Raw genomic sequence first — 14,593 nt, forward strand, 5'->3', positions numbered from 1 at the left:
CATAAGACATGCTTTCCAGTCCAGGCGGCATCCTGGTAAATTTCCTCTGCACTCTCTCTAAGCTTCCATATTTTTCCTATAACGAGGGGACCAGAACTGAACTCAAAATTCTGTGTGGTGTAATCAGAGCTCCATAGAGTGTCCAGTCAGCCAAATTTCCCTGTATCTCATGCCGCCTTATTTTCTGAATGAGCCTACTAATGGGGAACCTTATCAAATGCTTTGTTAAAATCCACATACACCATTATCCATAGTTTTACCTTAATCAGTATGTTTGTCAGATCATCAAATAATTCAATAAGGATTGTGAGGCATGACCTGCCTCTCACAAAGCCATGCTGACTATCTCTAGTCAAACTATTCTTTTTCAAATAATCATAAATCCTGTCTCTCAGAATCTTCTCCAATAATCTGCCCACCACTGATGCAAAGATCACTGCCAAAGGTGCAGCAATTTCTTCCCTCGTCTACTGTAGTAACCTTGAGTACATCCATCTTGCCCAGGGGACTCATCTATCCTCATGTGTTTCACAATTTCCAGCATATCCTCCTCTTTAACATCAACCTGTTTCACACTGTCCTCGGAGTACTGAATACTGAAGCAAAGCATTCATTAAAGGACCTCCCCTACTCCAGGCACAAATTCCCTCCACTATCCTTGATCAGCCCTAACCTCACTCTGGCCATCCTCTGGTTCCTTCCTTAAGTATAAAATGCCTTGGGGGGTTTTCCTTAATGCTACCCACCAAGGCTTTTTCATGCTCCCTTCTAGCTCTCCTAAGTCCATTCTTCAGTTCCCTCCTGATTAATTCGTAACCCTCTAGAGCCCTGTCTGATCCTTGCTTTCTCAACCTTAAGTAACTTCTTTCTTTCTCTTGACTAGATGTTCCACATCTCTTGTCATCCAAGGTTCCTTCATCCAACCATCCCTTCCTTGCCTCAGTTGAACAAACTTATCCAGGACTTGCAGCAAGTGCTCCCTAAACAACCTCCACATTTGTCATGCATTTCCCAGAGAATATCTCACTTTCTATAACACATTTATTCGCTCACTCGCAGATAGAAGCAGCTATTTGGAGCAAGGTTACATTGGGGAGCAGACCTTGGGCATCATGGGATATCCATCAGCAGCTAACTTGTATGCATTCGATTAATAAAATGTGCTTTTACCACGAGCGGACTGAGGGATGAAATGGGAATATACATAAAAACAACAACATATTTATATTGAGCCTTTAATGGAGCAGAATTACTCAAGGACATTCAAAGCAGCATCGACAAACAGAATATGACAGCCTGCCATATCAAGAGACACTTGGGACAATGAAAAAGAACCTCGTCAACCTGGTAGGTCTGAAGGAGCATCTTAAATTGGGGAAAGATGGAAAGAGTGAAGATGAGGTTTATAGAAGAAATTCCACAGCTTCATGCCTTGGAAGCTGAAGGTATGGGTAACAACTATGCAACGACTAAAGTCAGGGATCTCAAGAGAGCAAAATGAAAGGAGTGCCAAAATCTAGGGGTTTATGGGCTGTCAGAAATTATACACAGGGAGGGTTGATGCCATGGAGGGATTTCAGGATAAGCATTTTAAAATTGATGTGCAGCTGAACTGGGAGCCAAAGTAGGTCAGCGAACACAGAGGAGCCATTGGGTCTTGGTAGGAGTTAGGACAGCAGAACTTTGGATAATCTTAGGTTTATAGAGAGATGAGAATGTGGGAGGCCAGAAATAGTGTATTAGAATAGTCAAGTTTAGAGGAAGCAAAGACACAGATAAAAGCTTCAGCACTGCGGCAGGGGTTGAAGTAGGAGAAATGTTGAAGTTAGCTTTTGAGAGTGTTGGCCTCAGAGGCTCAACAGATTTTCAGAGTTTGGTGAGGAAGAAAGACTGAAAATTACTTTGGGAGAAAAGGATGGTGGAGATGAGGCATGGAGAGCAAATGAATATTTAGAAAACTGGCTCAATGAATGACATTTAGGATACTTATAGATGCTTTCAACCCATAAGAAACTTTTGTTCTTCTTTCAAGTTTGCAACATAAAACTACAGAGAAAAGAAATCAAGTAAAAGCATTTGCAAGATACCTTCAATGTAACATCATAGAACATAGAACATAGAAGGATACAGCGCAGTACAGGCCCTTCGGCCCTCGATGTTGCGCCGACCGAATCCTACCTAACCTATACTAGCCCAATAACTTCCAAATGCCTATCCAATGCCCGCTTAAATGACCATAAAGAAGGAGAGTTCACCACTGATACGGGCAGGGCATTCCATGAACTCACAACCCGCTGTGTGAAGAATCTACCCCTAACATCTGTCCTATACCTACCACCCCTTAATTTAAAGCTATGTCCCCTAGTAACACCTGACTCCATTAGCGGTAAAAGGTTCTTAGTATCTACCCTATCTAAACCCCTAATCATCTTATACACTTCTATCAGATCTCCCCTAAACCTTCTCTTCTCCAATGAGAACAGCCCCAAGTGCCTCAGCCTTTCCTCATAAGATTTTCCTACCATTCCAGGCAACATCCTGGTAAACCTCCTCTGCACTCGTTCTAAAGCTTCCACATCCTTCCTATAGTATGGCGACCAAAACTGCACACAATACTCCAGATGAGGCCGCACCAGAGTCTTATACAACTGCAACATGACCTCAAAACTTGTACAATGAAGATTGTGTATTTGGGGAGCATTTCTTTAAGTGCTCGCTCATGGATATTGATCAAAGCCACAGTTCAAGCAAGAAGGGAGTTTTATTTTTGGCATGAGGAAGTGGGTTGATGATGACAGAGAATTTAATGGTCCAGATTTGGAATTATATAGACAGCCAACAACTATCTCCTTTAATAAACGAATGTTGTAATGATTCGTGGTTAAGCTCCCTTCCTCAAAGCTGGAGGTGGCTCCCGAAACAAAGGCCAATACCATAAGATCTTCTGAAAGCTTTTACTCCTGCTGCAGACAAATTTCAGTCTTCTTGAAATTCAATCAGAAAACATGCTCTGTGTATAAGAGACATTAGACTCACTTTGGTGTCATTTGATCATGATCCAAAGGATAGAGTCCTTTTGCATTGCGCTTGCGAAAGCAAAAGAAAACTTAAGTTCAACAACAGATCATGAAGGTGTCACAAGGTTTACCACAGAACATCAATTTTAATGGTGTTGTAAATGCAGACATGAATTTCTTGACAAAACCAACAATAAACTTTAATATTGCATAAGAACATTTGCAACTTCACAGCTTCTCCAGAACTAGCTGGAAAGACTGAATCTCAAAGTAAATGATATCAAGGAGGAAAGCATGAACATCAAAAATGTAGCTAAGTGCAACATTATTTAGAAGTAAGTTCACAATTCTTGAGCTGTAGGTAAGAAACAAATTAAAAGACCCTGAACTTAGCATGCACAATCAGTTTTCTCAGGCTGCACCTTGAACAATCTTGAGTAAGTGTGTGTGAACAACAAACAAAAAAAACATATTGGCTTTGGAATGAGTGCATTCAAATAATAAGTTATTGACAGGGACAGTTGCAGACACTGGAATGAGACCAAATGGTTTGCTAAGTGGAATTCTTGGTGATAATGGGGCGAGGAAGGGATGTGCATTTTGAGACAAAAGTGCAAACACTGAGCCTCAATTAATCAATCCTGCTATTCACTCACAAAGGAACTAATAAACTCCAGTGAACTGATGAATTCATCAAAATATTGGATATGAGTGTTTCAATTTACATTTGATTGTACAGAATATTCTACTTAACTGCTAAGTCTTGACAAGAATAGTTAAGGCAACTGGAAATTCAAAATTAAATTTAAATGCCCATGAACCACATTATAATATGCTATGATACTGTTGCAAGTGACTGAGGACTGATTATTGTTCAGTAGTGTGAAGTTGCTTCATACCAGCCTGGACAATGATGGAAAATGACAAAATTGCTGAGCATTGCCAGGCTCATAATGAAAAGTTAACCGAGATTTCTGCCCTGCAGGCAGAGAGCCATCAAATCATGTAGGAATGGCCTTTTGTGTGGTGTGTGAAAAGGAACAAATAGCCTGTACTCACTTGGCTTGCAGTTAAACAACAATGAAAACAAGTAGGACAAGTTACCTGAGTTCTTAAGGAGCCTTGGTTAATACTCCTGAGAGAGTCTAACCAGAGTTGGAGGAGGTAAGAGGAGGAAATAAGTCCAGTGTTGAATGGACCTGAAATCTTCCACAGTAATTTTTAAAGAATTTATTCACATCATTGCTGTGCATGGCCTTCTTCAGATCATTCAGCATATTTTTTAGGTGCTGCAATCACAGATCTAGCCTCCACTGAATCGACAAATATCAATGATATAAAAGCAACAAAATGAAATCATGGACAGCTGCTTTTCTGGTCAATAAAAAGCATTAGGTTTCAAAATTGGACATTCATGTTCTACTAACTGCTAATTAATTAGTAGAATTAAAAGCAAACAAGCTCTTTAGTGGTCTTTGAATTTTTTTTTGAGATGCATCCGAGTTCATTTGATATTTTGATTTCAAGCTACATTGATGAATTACTGTATAGATATGCTGGCTTTGGTAACAACAATTTTGCAGAAGATTAAAAGAATGTTTAGTAATATTGCTTTCACAGAATGGATATAGTTAGTTTCCCCTTCAAGCATTTCACAAGTACGATCTGTTCGAAGCAACTTTCTGTTTTAAACTGCCCAAATTTAATTTAGACTTGTGTAAAAAAAATTAGGTGGATATTCACAATCACCTAACATAGATCAAACTGAGTTAAGCTGGACTGAAAACTGAAAGAACTGCGGATGCTGGAAATCAGAGGAAAAAAAAATCAGGAATTGCTGGAAAAGTTCAGTGGGTCTTGTGGTATCTGTGGAGAGAAATCAGAGTTAATGTTTGGGTCCCGTGATCTTTCCTCAGAACTTGGCTCACTGGACCCCCCCGAAAAACTAATTTGATTTCTCTCTCTAGATTCTGCCAGACCTGCTGAGCGTTTGCAGCAATTTCTGTTTTTGTTTTTAAGCTGTACAACATCAGCTAAGGTTTTAACAAATTAAAAAGAAAAATCTTCTCTATTAATTTTGTTTTCCAAATTATACAGAAATTAACTCACATGACACTGTAGATTCTAAGTTGACCCTATGACCCTTTGAAAAATAATCTAGTCATTCAAGATGTTATATGCTTTAAACCAAGCACTATTGGTAAAGTTTGAACCCAGTCCCATGGGTCTCTGTGATGATGTGCGGTGCTGCATGGGTCGGTGCAGGTGATGGATGCTGGTACGAATTAGTGTGATTTTCCCGCTGCTCTTGCAGAAAGGAAGGTATAGATGACGACTTTATGTGAATAATTCTGGTGGCCATCACCTCACAATCAATCTGCATCATTACCTCGTGATCTTTTGGGTCATTGATGAAACTTTCTGAAATACAAGCACAGAACAACAAATTAGCAAGCTTAGAGAGAGGAATGCACTGTTTTTTCATTTAGAATCTAAAGCATTGCAAATCACTTGCATTAACTTTATCCAGTCTGTGGATCCTAACATTAAAATTATATTGTCCTACACTGTTGCCAATCCGGAGTTCAGTGAGTTCAGAGTTGCTCCACTTTCAAGCTGAAAATGCTCTTTTTCCCCATGTATCCACTGTGAAACCAATTTTAAAACTTACTAAATTACAGCTTATTTCCTCAACTCCATTTCTTTCTGTTAACTGCTTCCTGAATCTACATTGGAATAAATGTTGGTTCAAAAGCAGTCTAAGTAAACAGTTACATTATGAAGATGACTGATACAGATCAAAAATTCAGCAAGTTAGACAAAAACAAAAACTAACATACACAGAACAGAAACTGTGTATGCACAAAGAACTGTTTGCAAACAATCAAGGCAGAGACAATACTCCTTTAGTGCAGTATTGGTAATCTGCAGTTCTAACGAATGCTAAAAACATAGCATGTATTTGTCTTCATAGGTGGGCGGCACGGTGGCACAGTGGTTAGCACTGCTGCCTCACAGCGCCTGAGACCTGGGTTCAATTCCCGACTCAGGCGACAGACTGTATGGAGTTTGCACGTTCTTCCCGTGTCTGCGTGGGTTTCCTCCGGGTGCTCCGGTTTCCTCCCACAGTCCAAAAATGTGCGGGTCAGGTGAATTGGCCATGCTAAATTGCCTGTAGTGTTAGGTAAGGGGTAAATGTAGGGGTATGGGTGGGTTGCGCTTCGGTGGGTCGGTGTGGACTTGTTGGCCCAAAGGGCCTGTTTCCATGCTGTAAGTAATCTAAAGGTGCTAACAGGCTTGTTTATTTCCTGTCTGTGTCTGTTTTAGTCATTGCATAGAGATAAGTACCTTTCAATTTAACTTATAGCTTAAAGTCATTCTTTTTCTACGTCTTCTTCAAAAAAAGGGGTCACAATCTATTTAAATGTTGTCTAATTTAGTTAAAAATCCAATTATATCAGATGACTCCAATAACATACAAGAAGTAAAAGTTATAGCATGTCTGGGGAATGGTGATTGCACAATAAAGTTTAACATCATCTTGTATTCAGATACACCAAGATCAGAAGAACAAGTTTATAACTTCTAAAGGGCCAAGTTCAAAGTACAATTTAAGTAGAGTAAGGAGGGTATTCATCAAGACCACAATAGAGGACAATTGCGACATTATTAAAAGGAGAACGTTAAAACAAAAATGCTGGATACAGTAAATAGGGAGAAACTGTTCTCACTTATAAAAGGAATAAGAATAAGAGAGCACAGATAAAATAATTCACTCAGTGAATAGTGAGGGTGTGGTATGCACCATCTGGAAATGTTGTTGGGGCAAGTTCAGTTGAGGTTTTAATTGAGCACTGGATGGTTATTTGAATAAAAGTAACAGTATAGGGAAAAAGCAGGAGTTGGCACCCAGCAATGAGCTGATGCAGGAACGATGGGCCAAATGGCCTCCTTCTCCACCATAATACTGCTGTGATTCTGTAGTGTTGGATGTGCAATACAAATGCACATGGAGGACGAGCACGAGTTTATATTAAAAATGTGAGGCCTTCAATGGATTAGCAGGAGAATTAATTGTTGTTAGGAGGCAAATCTGTATCTATTATTTTGAAGAGGGAAGTGGAAGGGCGACAGTGATGACTTTAAGAACGTTAGACAACACATCAAAAGGGAGACCGGAAGAGCCGCTAAAAATTAAACAGCGTAGTGAGAGAGGCAAAAGCTGAAGTATTTTTGTAAAGAGGTCCAAGTGAAGAAGTGAGAATGTTAAAACAATGTTAGCCAGAATGGAACTGGGGAAAGGTATTAAATATTTTGATTTACAATTCCTCATAGTGTTCATACTGGAAGACACAAGTAAGAAAGTCAAATTTGTGACTGAGAGATATTTGGTATTTTGGTGCAAGACAAGCTGAGTGGAGTTTAAAAAACAAACTTTAGTCTCTCGATCAGATAGCACTCATTCCAGAGTTTTGTGTGAGAGAGGGAGAGAGAGTGTGAGAGTGAGTGAGTGAGACAGACAGAGAGAGAGATCGGGGGAGTGGAGTGTCATTGCAATTATTAGAATGTCATTCAACACTGTGACATTCTTCACATTAAAATTTGATCTAAACTTAGATTAGGTTTCCAAAAGGAATAATCCAAGCATCCTTTAAAAAACACAATTTAAGGCAGTAAACAAAAAGAGAAATTGCTGGAGAAATTCAGTAGGTCAGGTAGAATCTGTGAAAAGAAAACAGATTTAACATTTTGATTCCGATTACTCATCTTCAGAACACTTGATTAAATGCAGCATTGATTTTGGTTGAGGAGGAAGAGAGATTTATTGAGTCTTGCTACATGGATAAGCTAAGATGGGCTGAAAGATCTCTGTTACATGTTAGTAATTCAAATCCAAACCTCTGGTTGTTACATTATCTTAATCACAAAACTTCTGACATTTTCAAGCATGAGCTAATTAAGTACTTCTGTGCTGTGGTCAATGTTGTAATGTATTGAAATATGTCAATTAATACACACACAATCAATTAAGTAGCCGAATAATCTAATACAATGATATTGGCTGACTACCAATACAGGTCTAATGTTTTTGTGTTTGGTCATGGGATGACATGGTGTCACTGGTTAGGCCAGCAACTTTCTTGAAATGCTGCAGTCAATGGTTGGAAGGACACCCACTGTGCTATTAGGGACGCCATTTTGGGATTCTGACCCAGCAACATTGAAGGAACAGCAAGATCGGCCAGGATTGTGTGTGACTTGCAGGTGTTGGCGCTCACATGCATCTGCAGCCCTTGTCCTTCTTGATGGAAGAGATTGTGGGCTAGGAAGGTGTTGTTCAAGGAAACTGAATGAACTCCAGTCACTGCATCTGGAGCTATTAACTTTATCTTTGATTTCTCTGAATACTTCTACTGTTTGGCTGCTCCAAGGGGGGTAACAGACTTTCCCCTTTGAAATTGTCTTCCATTGCAAGAACACATAATAATTGGCACAATGATCATAAATGGATTAAACTGGGGGATTAAATTTGTATCTCCTCAAACTTTGACACTGACATTGCTTTAAAACAGCGCTAGCCCACATCTAATTATATTTAGTTTTAAAATAAAATGTGCTTTCCAGAAAGCATTTTCAGAGTCTGGTACCCATCTGTTCATTCTAGACACATTTCCTGCTTTAAAGGGAACTTAATTTACAGCTCTTGTGACAAATGTGAACAGAAAAACACTATACCTAAACTGTGAACTGTACTCCTGCTGGACCACAATGTGATCATAGAAATTTGCAGCTGAAAAAACTATTATACATTTAAAAAAAACACATTGCCCGCCAAAAAGAAGAATTAATTTGGATTATACATTTAGCTGACAGAAATTCAAAGCAGCCAACATATGAAGGCAATTTACAAATAGCAACAATTTTGAGTTGAGAATGTTTCTGACCGTTTCCTCTCATGTAGATTTCAGTCATGAAATGCACTACATTGTGATGTGAATATCTTGCATTGCAGCAAAACAAAGTAGCAAATTAGTTAGTTTTTAATTGGGAGAGGCATCAGCCAAGTGGTATTATCACTGGACTGTTAACCCAGAGACCTGGGTAACACTCTGGAGACATGGATTCAAATCCAACCATAAAAGCTGGTCAAAACTGAAGAAGGGCTCATGCCCGAAATGTCGATTCTCCTGCTCCTTGGATGCTGACTGACCTGCTGCACTTTTCCAGCAACACATTTTCAGCTCTGATCTCCAACATCTGCAGTCCTCACTTTCTCCCAAAACTGTTGATTGTCAGGAAAACAACTGGTTTATTAAGGTCCTGTTGGGAATTAAACTGCCATCCTCACCTGGTCGGATCTACACATAACTCCAGACCTATAGCAATGGGGCAGACTTTTAATGACTCTCTGGATAGTTAGGGATGGGTAATACATGCTGGCCCAGTCAGCAAAGTCTGCACCCTATGAATGAATTTTTAAAAATGTGCAAGCATTGTTAGTCTCCACATGGTTCATCTCTGACTTTTCCCTTCCTTGAATTTTGTGTGTCAAGGCTAGTACAAGCCCACTGATTCCCACATCTACCTTGATGACAGTTCCAGTTGCAATGTACCATGTAGTGATTCCATTCCTCCAGTTCCTTAGTCTCATGTTTTCTAATGATGCAGCTTTCCAGCAGAGCACTTCTAAGATGTCGTCTTTTCTCCTCAACTGAGGATTCACACTAACTATGATGATAGGTCTTCGATCATGTCTGCCACATTTTCTACAGTTCTCCCCTCATCCCTTCCCCTCCCTCCTGGAAACACATGCCTTCTGCTTATCCTCAACTTCTACTCCACCTGTAATTTGTGCTATTTCATAAGAAGCCAAACATCTCTAATAGGTCAGTACAGCTGACATTGTGGGCTGAGAATCCTTTCAAGCAGTGTCTGTTTGATGCAGCTGAGCATGATGGAAGCTCAGAGAAAAGCACAAGCAAAGTTTTAGCTTGGTGAAACTTGCTGCTGGTGAAAGGCTACAGATATGCTAGTGAATAACTGCTGGGGTACAGATTTCACAGTTCAAGGAAGCATGAACTCTGGAGGAGGGTCATCGGCTACTACAGGAGCGGTTGTTGAGCAGTCCGTGACAGAACAGGGAGTTTCAAGCCCATACTGGCACAGCAAAAAATTATGACCCCATGTGAAGTTGAATGAGAATTGATGACAGGGATCATAAGATCCTAAACAGACTTAAGGATCTCACTGACAATGTTTTCCGAAGTTTAAGCCAATTCTTACACAACTAACTCTAGTGCTATTTGTCAATCAATTGATTGTTTGACATAAAATATTTCAACCAATCTTTGCTTTCTTGATTTCTCGTACCAGCTTTTCCTGATGAAATATACCAAACATCTTAATGAAATCCAAGTGCACCCCATCAATCTCTTTTTATCACACTTTCAAAGAAAGCTGGTAAATTAGCTTGGTGAAACCTCATGTTTGAAACCTATACTGGTCAGCTTTTGTGATTTTTAGCTCTATTTTTAAACGTTCTACAATTGTAGGTTTAATAAGGGATTAACACCTTTAATGTACGTCAAACTCACAAGTCTGCAAATTCCTGAATTACTATTGCTATTTTTCTTCAAGAAAGGATTAACATTCGTCTCTCTCATCTAGATTTTGAGAGGTTTTGAAACTGCTTCATTTCCTGAAAAATCATTAGATGTATCTGAGATTTATTTACCTTAGGTTTGTACAGCTGTTTGACAACAATGCCAGTAATACTGAAGTGTGAAATCTATTTGCAATAGCCTGCAGCTCATTTCTAGATTAAATACATTATGTCATCTTCTATGTATAAATTCTAATTCAATTAGCCGGTTGATTTACACACAACTCAGCGCTTATCACTGAGCTACTGTTCCACCCCGATTGTTGAGAATATTCAAGGTGAAGCTAAACAGATTTTAATCAGTAGGGGAATCAAGTGTTTTGGGGAAAAGGCAGGAAAGTGGAGTTGAGGATTATCAGATAGCCTTGATACACAAAGGAAATCACAGATAAGAGATAGACAACAGGACATGACATCTTCATAAGGAAATGTTGCATCTCGGGCTTTGGAATGTATTCCTCAAGTCATAATTTTGCCATGACACACTGAGTTATAAAGTTTTAAAAAATGTATAAAGGACAATCCAGACGTTGAGATTATAGCTTAGTGACAGTTAACAGATAATGGAATTGAGGTTATTGCATGGAGAGAAACTCCTTTTGACAAATTACAGGAAGTTTTATTTTATTGTTACTCCTGTCAAGGCACATATTGTTAATAGATGCTGTATTCATTCAGTTTGTATTATATATACCTAGAATCTGGGAAACTCAGTCCTTAGAGTCAATATTTTTAGGAGACATATGTGGCAAAGTAATTACTTGTGAAAAAACTCAAAGCATATAAATATGAGGGATTGTATCTGGAGCAGGATGCTAAGTGTATGCTTTTACTCCCAAAAAAACCTAGTTCAGAAACTTATAAAGGCCTTTCACCTTAAATGGTTGTTCTTTCCCGAGCATCTAATTAAACGGATCACAATTTAATGGTGTTACAGTGCAAATCTATCCTAGTTTTCAGGATGTGCTGGGTAACTCTAGAGAATTTGAAACAAGTACTCAAGATTAGCTTAAGAAACACACCTAGAGGAAGCATCAATTTCTGTTGTATTCTGAACATGCTGTTAAATCATGATTCGACAGAGCAATATTCAGTGCACAGACAGCAATTCGCTGCTCTAGTACGTGAAAAATAACAGAATGCAATCGCTTTGCGAGAAAGAAACTGGCAGGCAACTCAACATACTAGTTTTCTGAAATGGTTAATTAGCTGCTACTTAGACAAATTTTTGAGTCTTTTTTTTATAGCCATGTTTAATCTTTGCTTGTTGAATAAACTGAGTTCATAAAATGTAGCAAATCAATCCTAATGTATTTTAAACAGTTTTAAATTGTTGTCGTCATTTGGCACTATAACAATTATGTAACATCTATCAGTTTTGATTACAAATTCATTTTCTTGGTGGGTTAAACTCTTGTAGACTTCAGTGTGTTATTCGGGACTCACAATCAAGCCAGAGAGATCCGTGGTTTGTGAAACATCCCAAGACCATATAATTTTGCTGCTTCCAGCTGGAAACAGTTCAGAATGCTTATGAAGGTTTTACATGGAGAAAACTCTCCTTCAATTAGATCAAGTTTAATGATGAAATTAACTGAGGAAATGAGATACAAAGTGATTAGATTAGATTAGACTTACAGTGTGGAAACAGGCCCTTCGGCCCAACAAGCCCACACCGACCCGCCGAAGCGCAACCCACCCATACCCCTACATTTACCCCTTACCTAACACTACGGGCAATTTAACTTGACCAATTCACCTGACCCGCACATCTTTGTGACTGTGGGAGGAAACCGGAGCACCCGGAGGAAACCCACGCAGACACGGGGAGAACGTGCAAACTCCACACAGTCAGTCGCCTGAGTCGGGAATTGAACCCGGGACTACAGGCGCTGTGAGGCAGCAGTGCTAACCACTGTGCCACCGTGCTGCCCACTGATGTTGATATCCTTTTGAGATTTGGATGGATAATATCATCAATTATTTATCCTACTTCGAGTTTCTAATCACGATTGGTCAGTGTTTGGGTATGTGGCACTTGGACCACTTTTTGACTCAAGTTTCAACACAATAGAAAATGAACAAGGGTATCAGTAGTGTGCATTATTAAAACAACTTGCATTCACAAAGCATTTTTCAGAACCTCTAGTCATCCCAAAAAGAAACTTTAATAGTGCAATTATTATGAGACAAGGATACACTTATTTAATCTGCCATCAAACCGGCAAATGTCCAGTCGCAAAATGGCATTTCCGTAATAGTTATTTTAAAAAAAAGCTCGACAAAATCATTGCGGAATTACCTATTACCATCAGGAGGTGCTTGGAGTTTTGTATAATTTAATTTAAACATTTAATCTCACCAAGCTGTAGGTTTAGCTACAATCACGGATAAATGGCCACTTCAGCAGTGGTGCTATTGCTGGATGGTGGATGCAAGAAAAGCACAAAGGCAAAAAGGAACAACAACAAGCAAGGAAGAACTCAAATTTCTTTCACTTTTCAGCATCTCCCAAAGCACTTAACAACCAGTGAACTGTTTTGAATGTACAATGACCACTGTAGAGAAATGGACACAAGAAATTTATCTTCAACTGGACTCACTTCAAGTAAGCTAAAAGCTAACTGGAACTACCTTTCTGAACTCCTTCCAATTTATTTTTTCTTCTGCTCTTCCACTATATACTTGGTGTTATTTTCTATGCCACCAACAAAAATGGGTTTCATCATAAAAGATAGATTATTTTTGTTCATATTTTAAATATGGTGCTTTGATAAATATTCAAATATTCTTAGATTAGTGAACGGCAAATTACCACCAACTCTAAAACTCTTGTATTCCTATGCTTCCTATGGCTCATATTATCTGTGGTTAAGCAGTCTATGTAGAAATTCCTATCTGCTGAGCTACTCATGCAAATTTGCTGAACTCTGCTGAAATGAGTCATACATTTGATGATGAACATGAGTACTAGTGTTCACTGAGATGCATACAAGTCAGAATAAACACTCTAAAGTGTTGCTTGTCTGCTAGGTACTGTTGTGTGGCAGAGTGCGCACATTAAGTTCCCTGATCTTAGACAGGGAACGGAGACAACATTTCCCCATCCACATAGAAACTAAAATCACAGTGAAGCCATTCGCTGAATTTCTGCAAGCTTCCTTGTATTCAAAACAAGTGAGAAAAAGAGCTCAAATTGCTGGTAAGGAGAACCCCCCCACCCCCCAAAAAGAGAAAGATAACTGGATACTACATTCAAAGACAATTTAAGGTAGCTTGGTACACTGGACAGTGTACATGTTATATTCAGAATTGGAAATAATCATGTCTTAAATATATATATGATCAACTTTCAGATGATAATTTCATTGCTTTACAAAGATTATGTACGGTTGCCTGTTATTGCTTTTATTTGTTAACTTGAACATTAGTTTTGCTCTTTTAACAATTTGTCCTTATTTTAATCTTGCTATACTGATGCCAATACACTACATTGTCAGCCAATGGGTGGCTGAATGGCACCCTCAATGTGAATGTGCAACCAAAGTCGAGACACAGAAGACTGATGAGGACATCCCTTTTCTCCAGGGAGTCAGTGGGCTGTGGTACACAGTGAAAGGATGGATGGTGGGTGGGGGTGGGACAGCACAGGGGGTGTGGCTGCAGAATTCATACCCACTCAGTTATCAGTAGGCCTCCCTCGCACTCTCAGAACCAACAAACTAACTTTTTTTTGACTTTTTCATTAATGGAACTGTTTAATTCAGCCCAGCTGATTTTTCTGGTTTTTCTGCATTGACTTAATCAGTAGTTTTTTTATATTCAAGTCAGTCCAAAAAAGACTGTTTAAGGTTTACCAATAATAGCTGAACTTAATAATGAAACTGAGTAAACTATCAACTTATCATGCAAA

General features: G+C 39.0%; 1 protein-coding gene across 2 annotated transcripts in view; it reads right to left on the minus strand.

Annotated features, from left to right (window-relative positions):
- Positions 1–3,143: 3,143 nt before the first annotated feature.
- atf6 (activating transcription factor 6) overlaps positions 3,144–14,593 on the minus strand; it is a 327,368-nt gene continuing 315,918 nt past the window's right edge. For both annotated transcript variants that reach the window (XM_060830102.1, XM_060830103.1), the window contains one exon: positions 3,144–5,438. In XM_060830102.1, the coding sequence (XP_060686085.1) occupies positions 5,212–5,438 (227 nt within the window). In that variant the 3' untranslated portion in view covers positions 3,144–5,211. The remainder of the gene's footprint in view (positions 5,439–14,593) is intronic.

This window comes from Hemiscyllium ocellatum, chromosome 9 (genome assembly GCF_020745735.1).
Source record: "Hemiscyllium ocellatum isolate sHemOce1 chromosome 9, sHemOce1.pat.X.cur, whole genome shotgun sequence".
NCBI lineage: Eukaryota > Metazoa > Chordata > Chondrichthyes > Orectolobiformes > Hemiscylliidae > Hemiscyllium > Hemiscyllium ocellatum.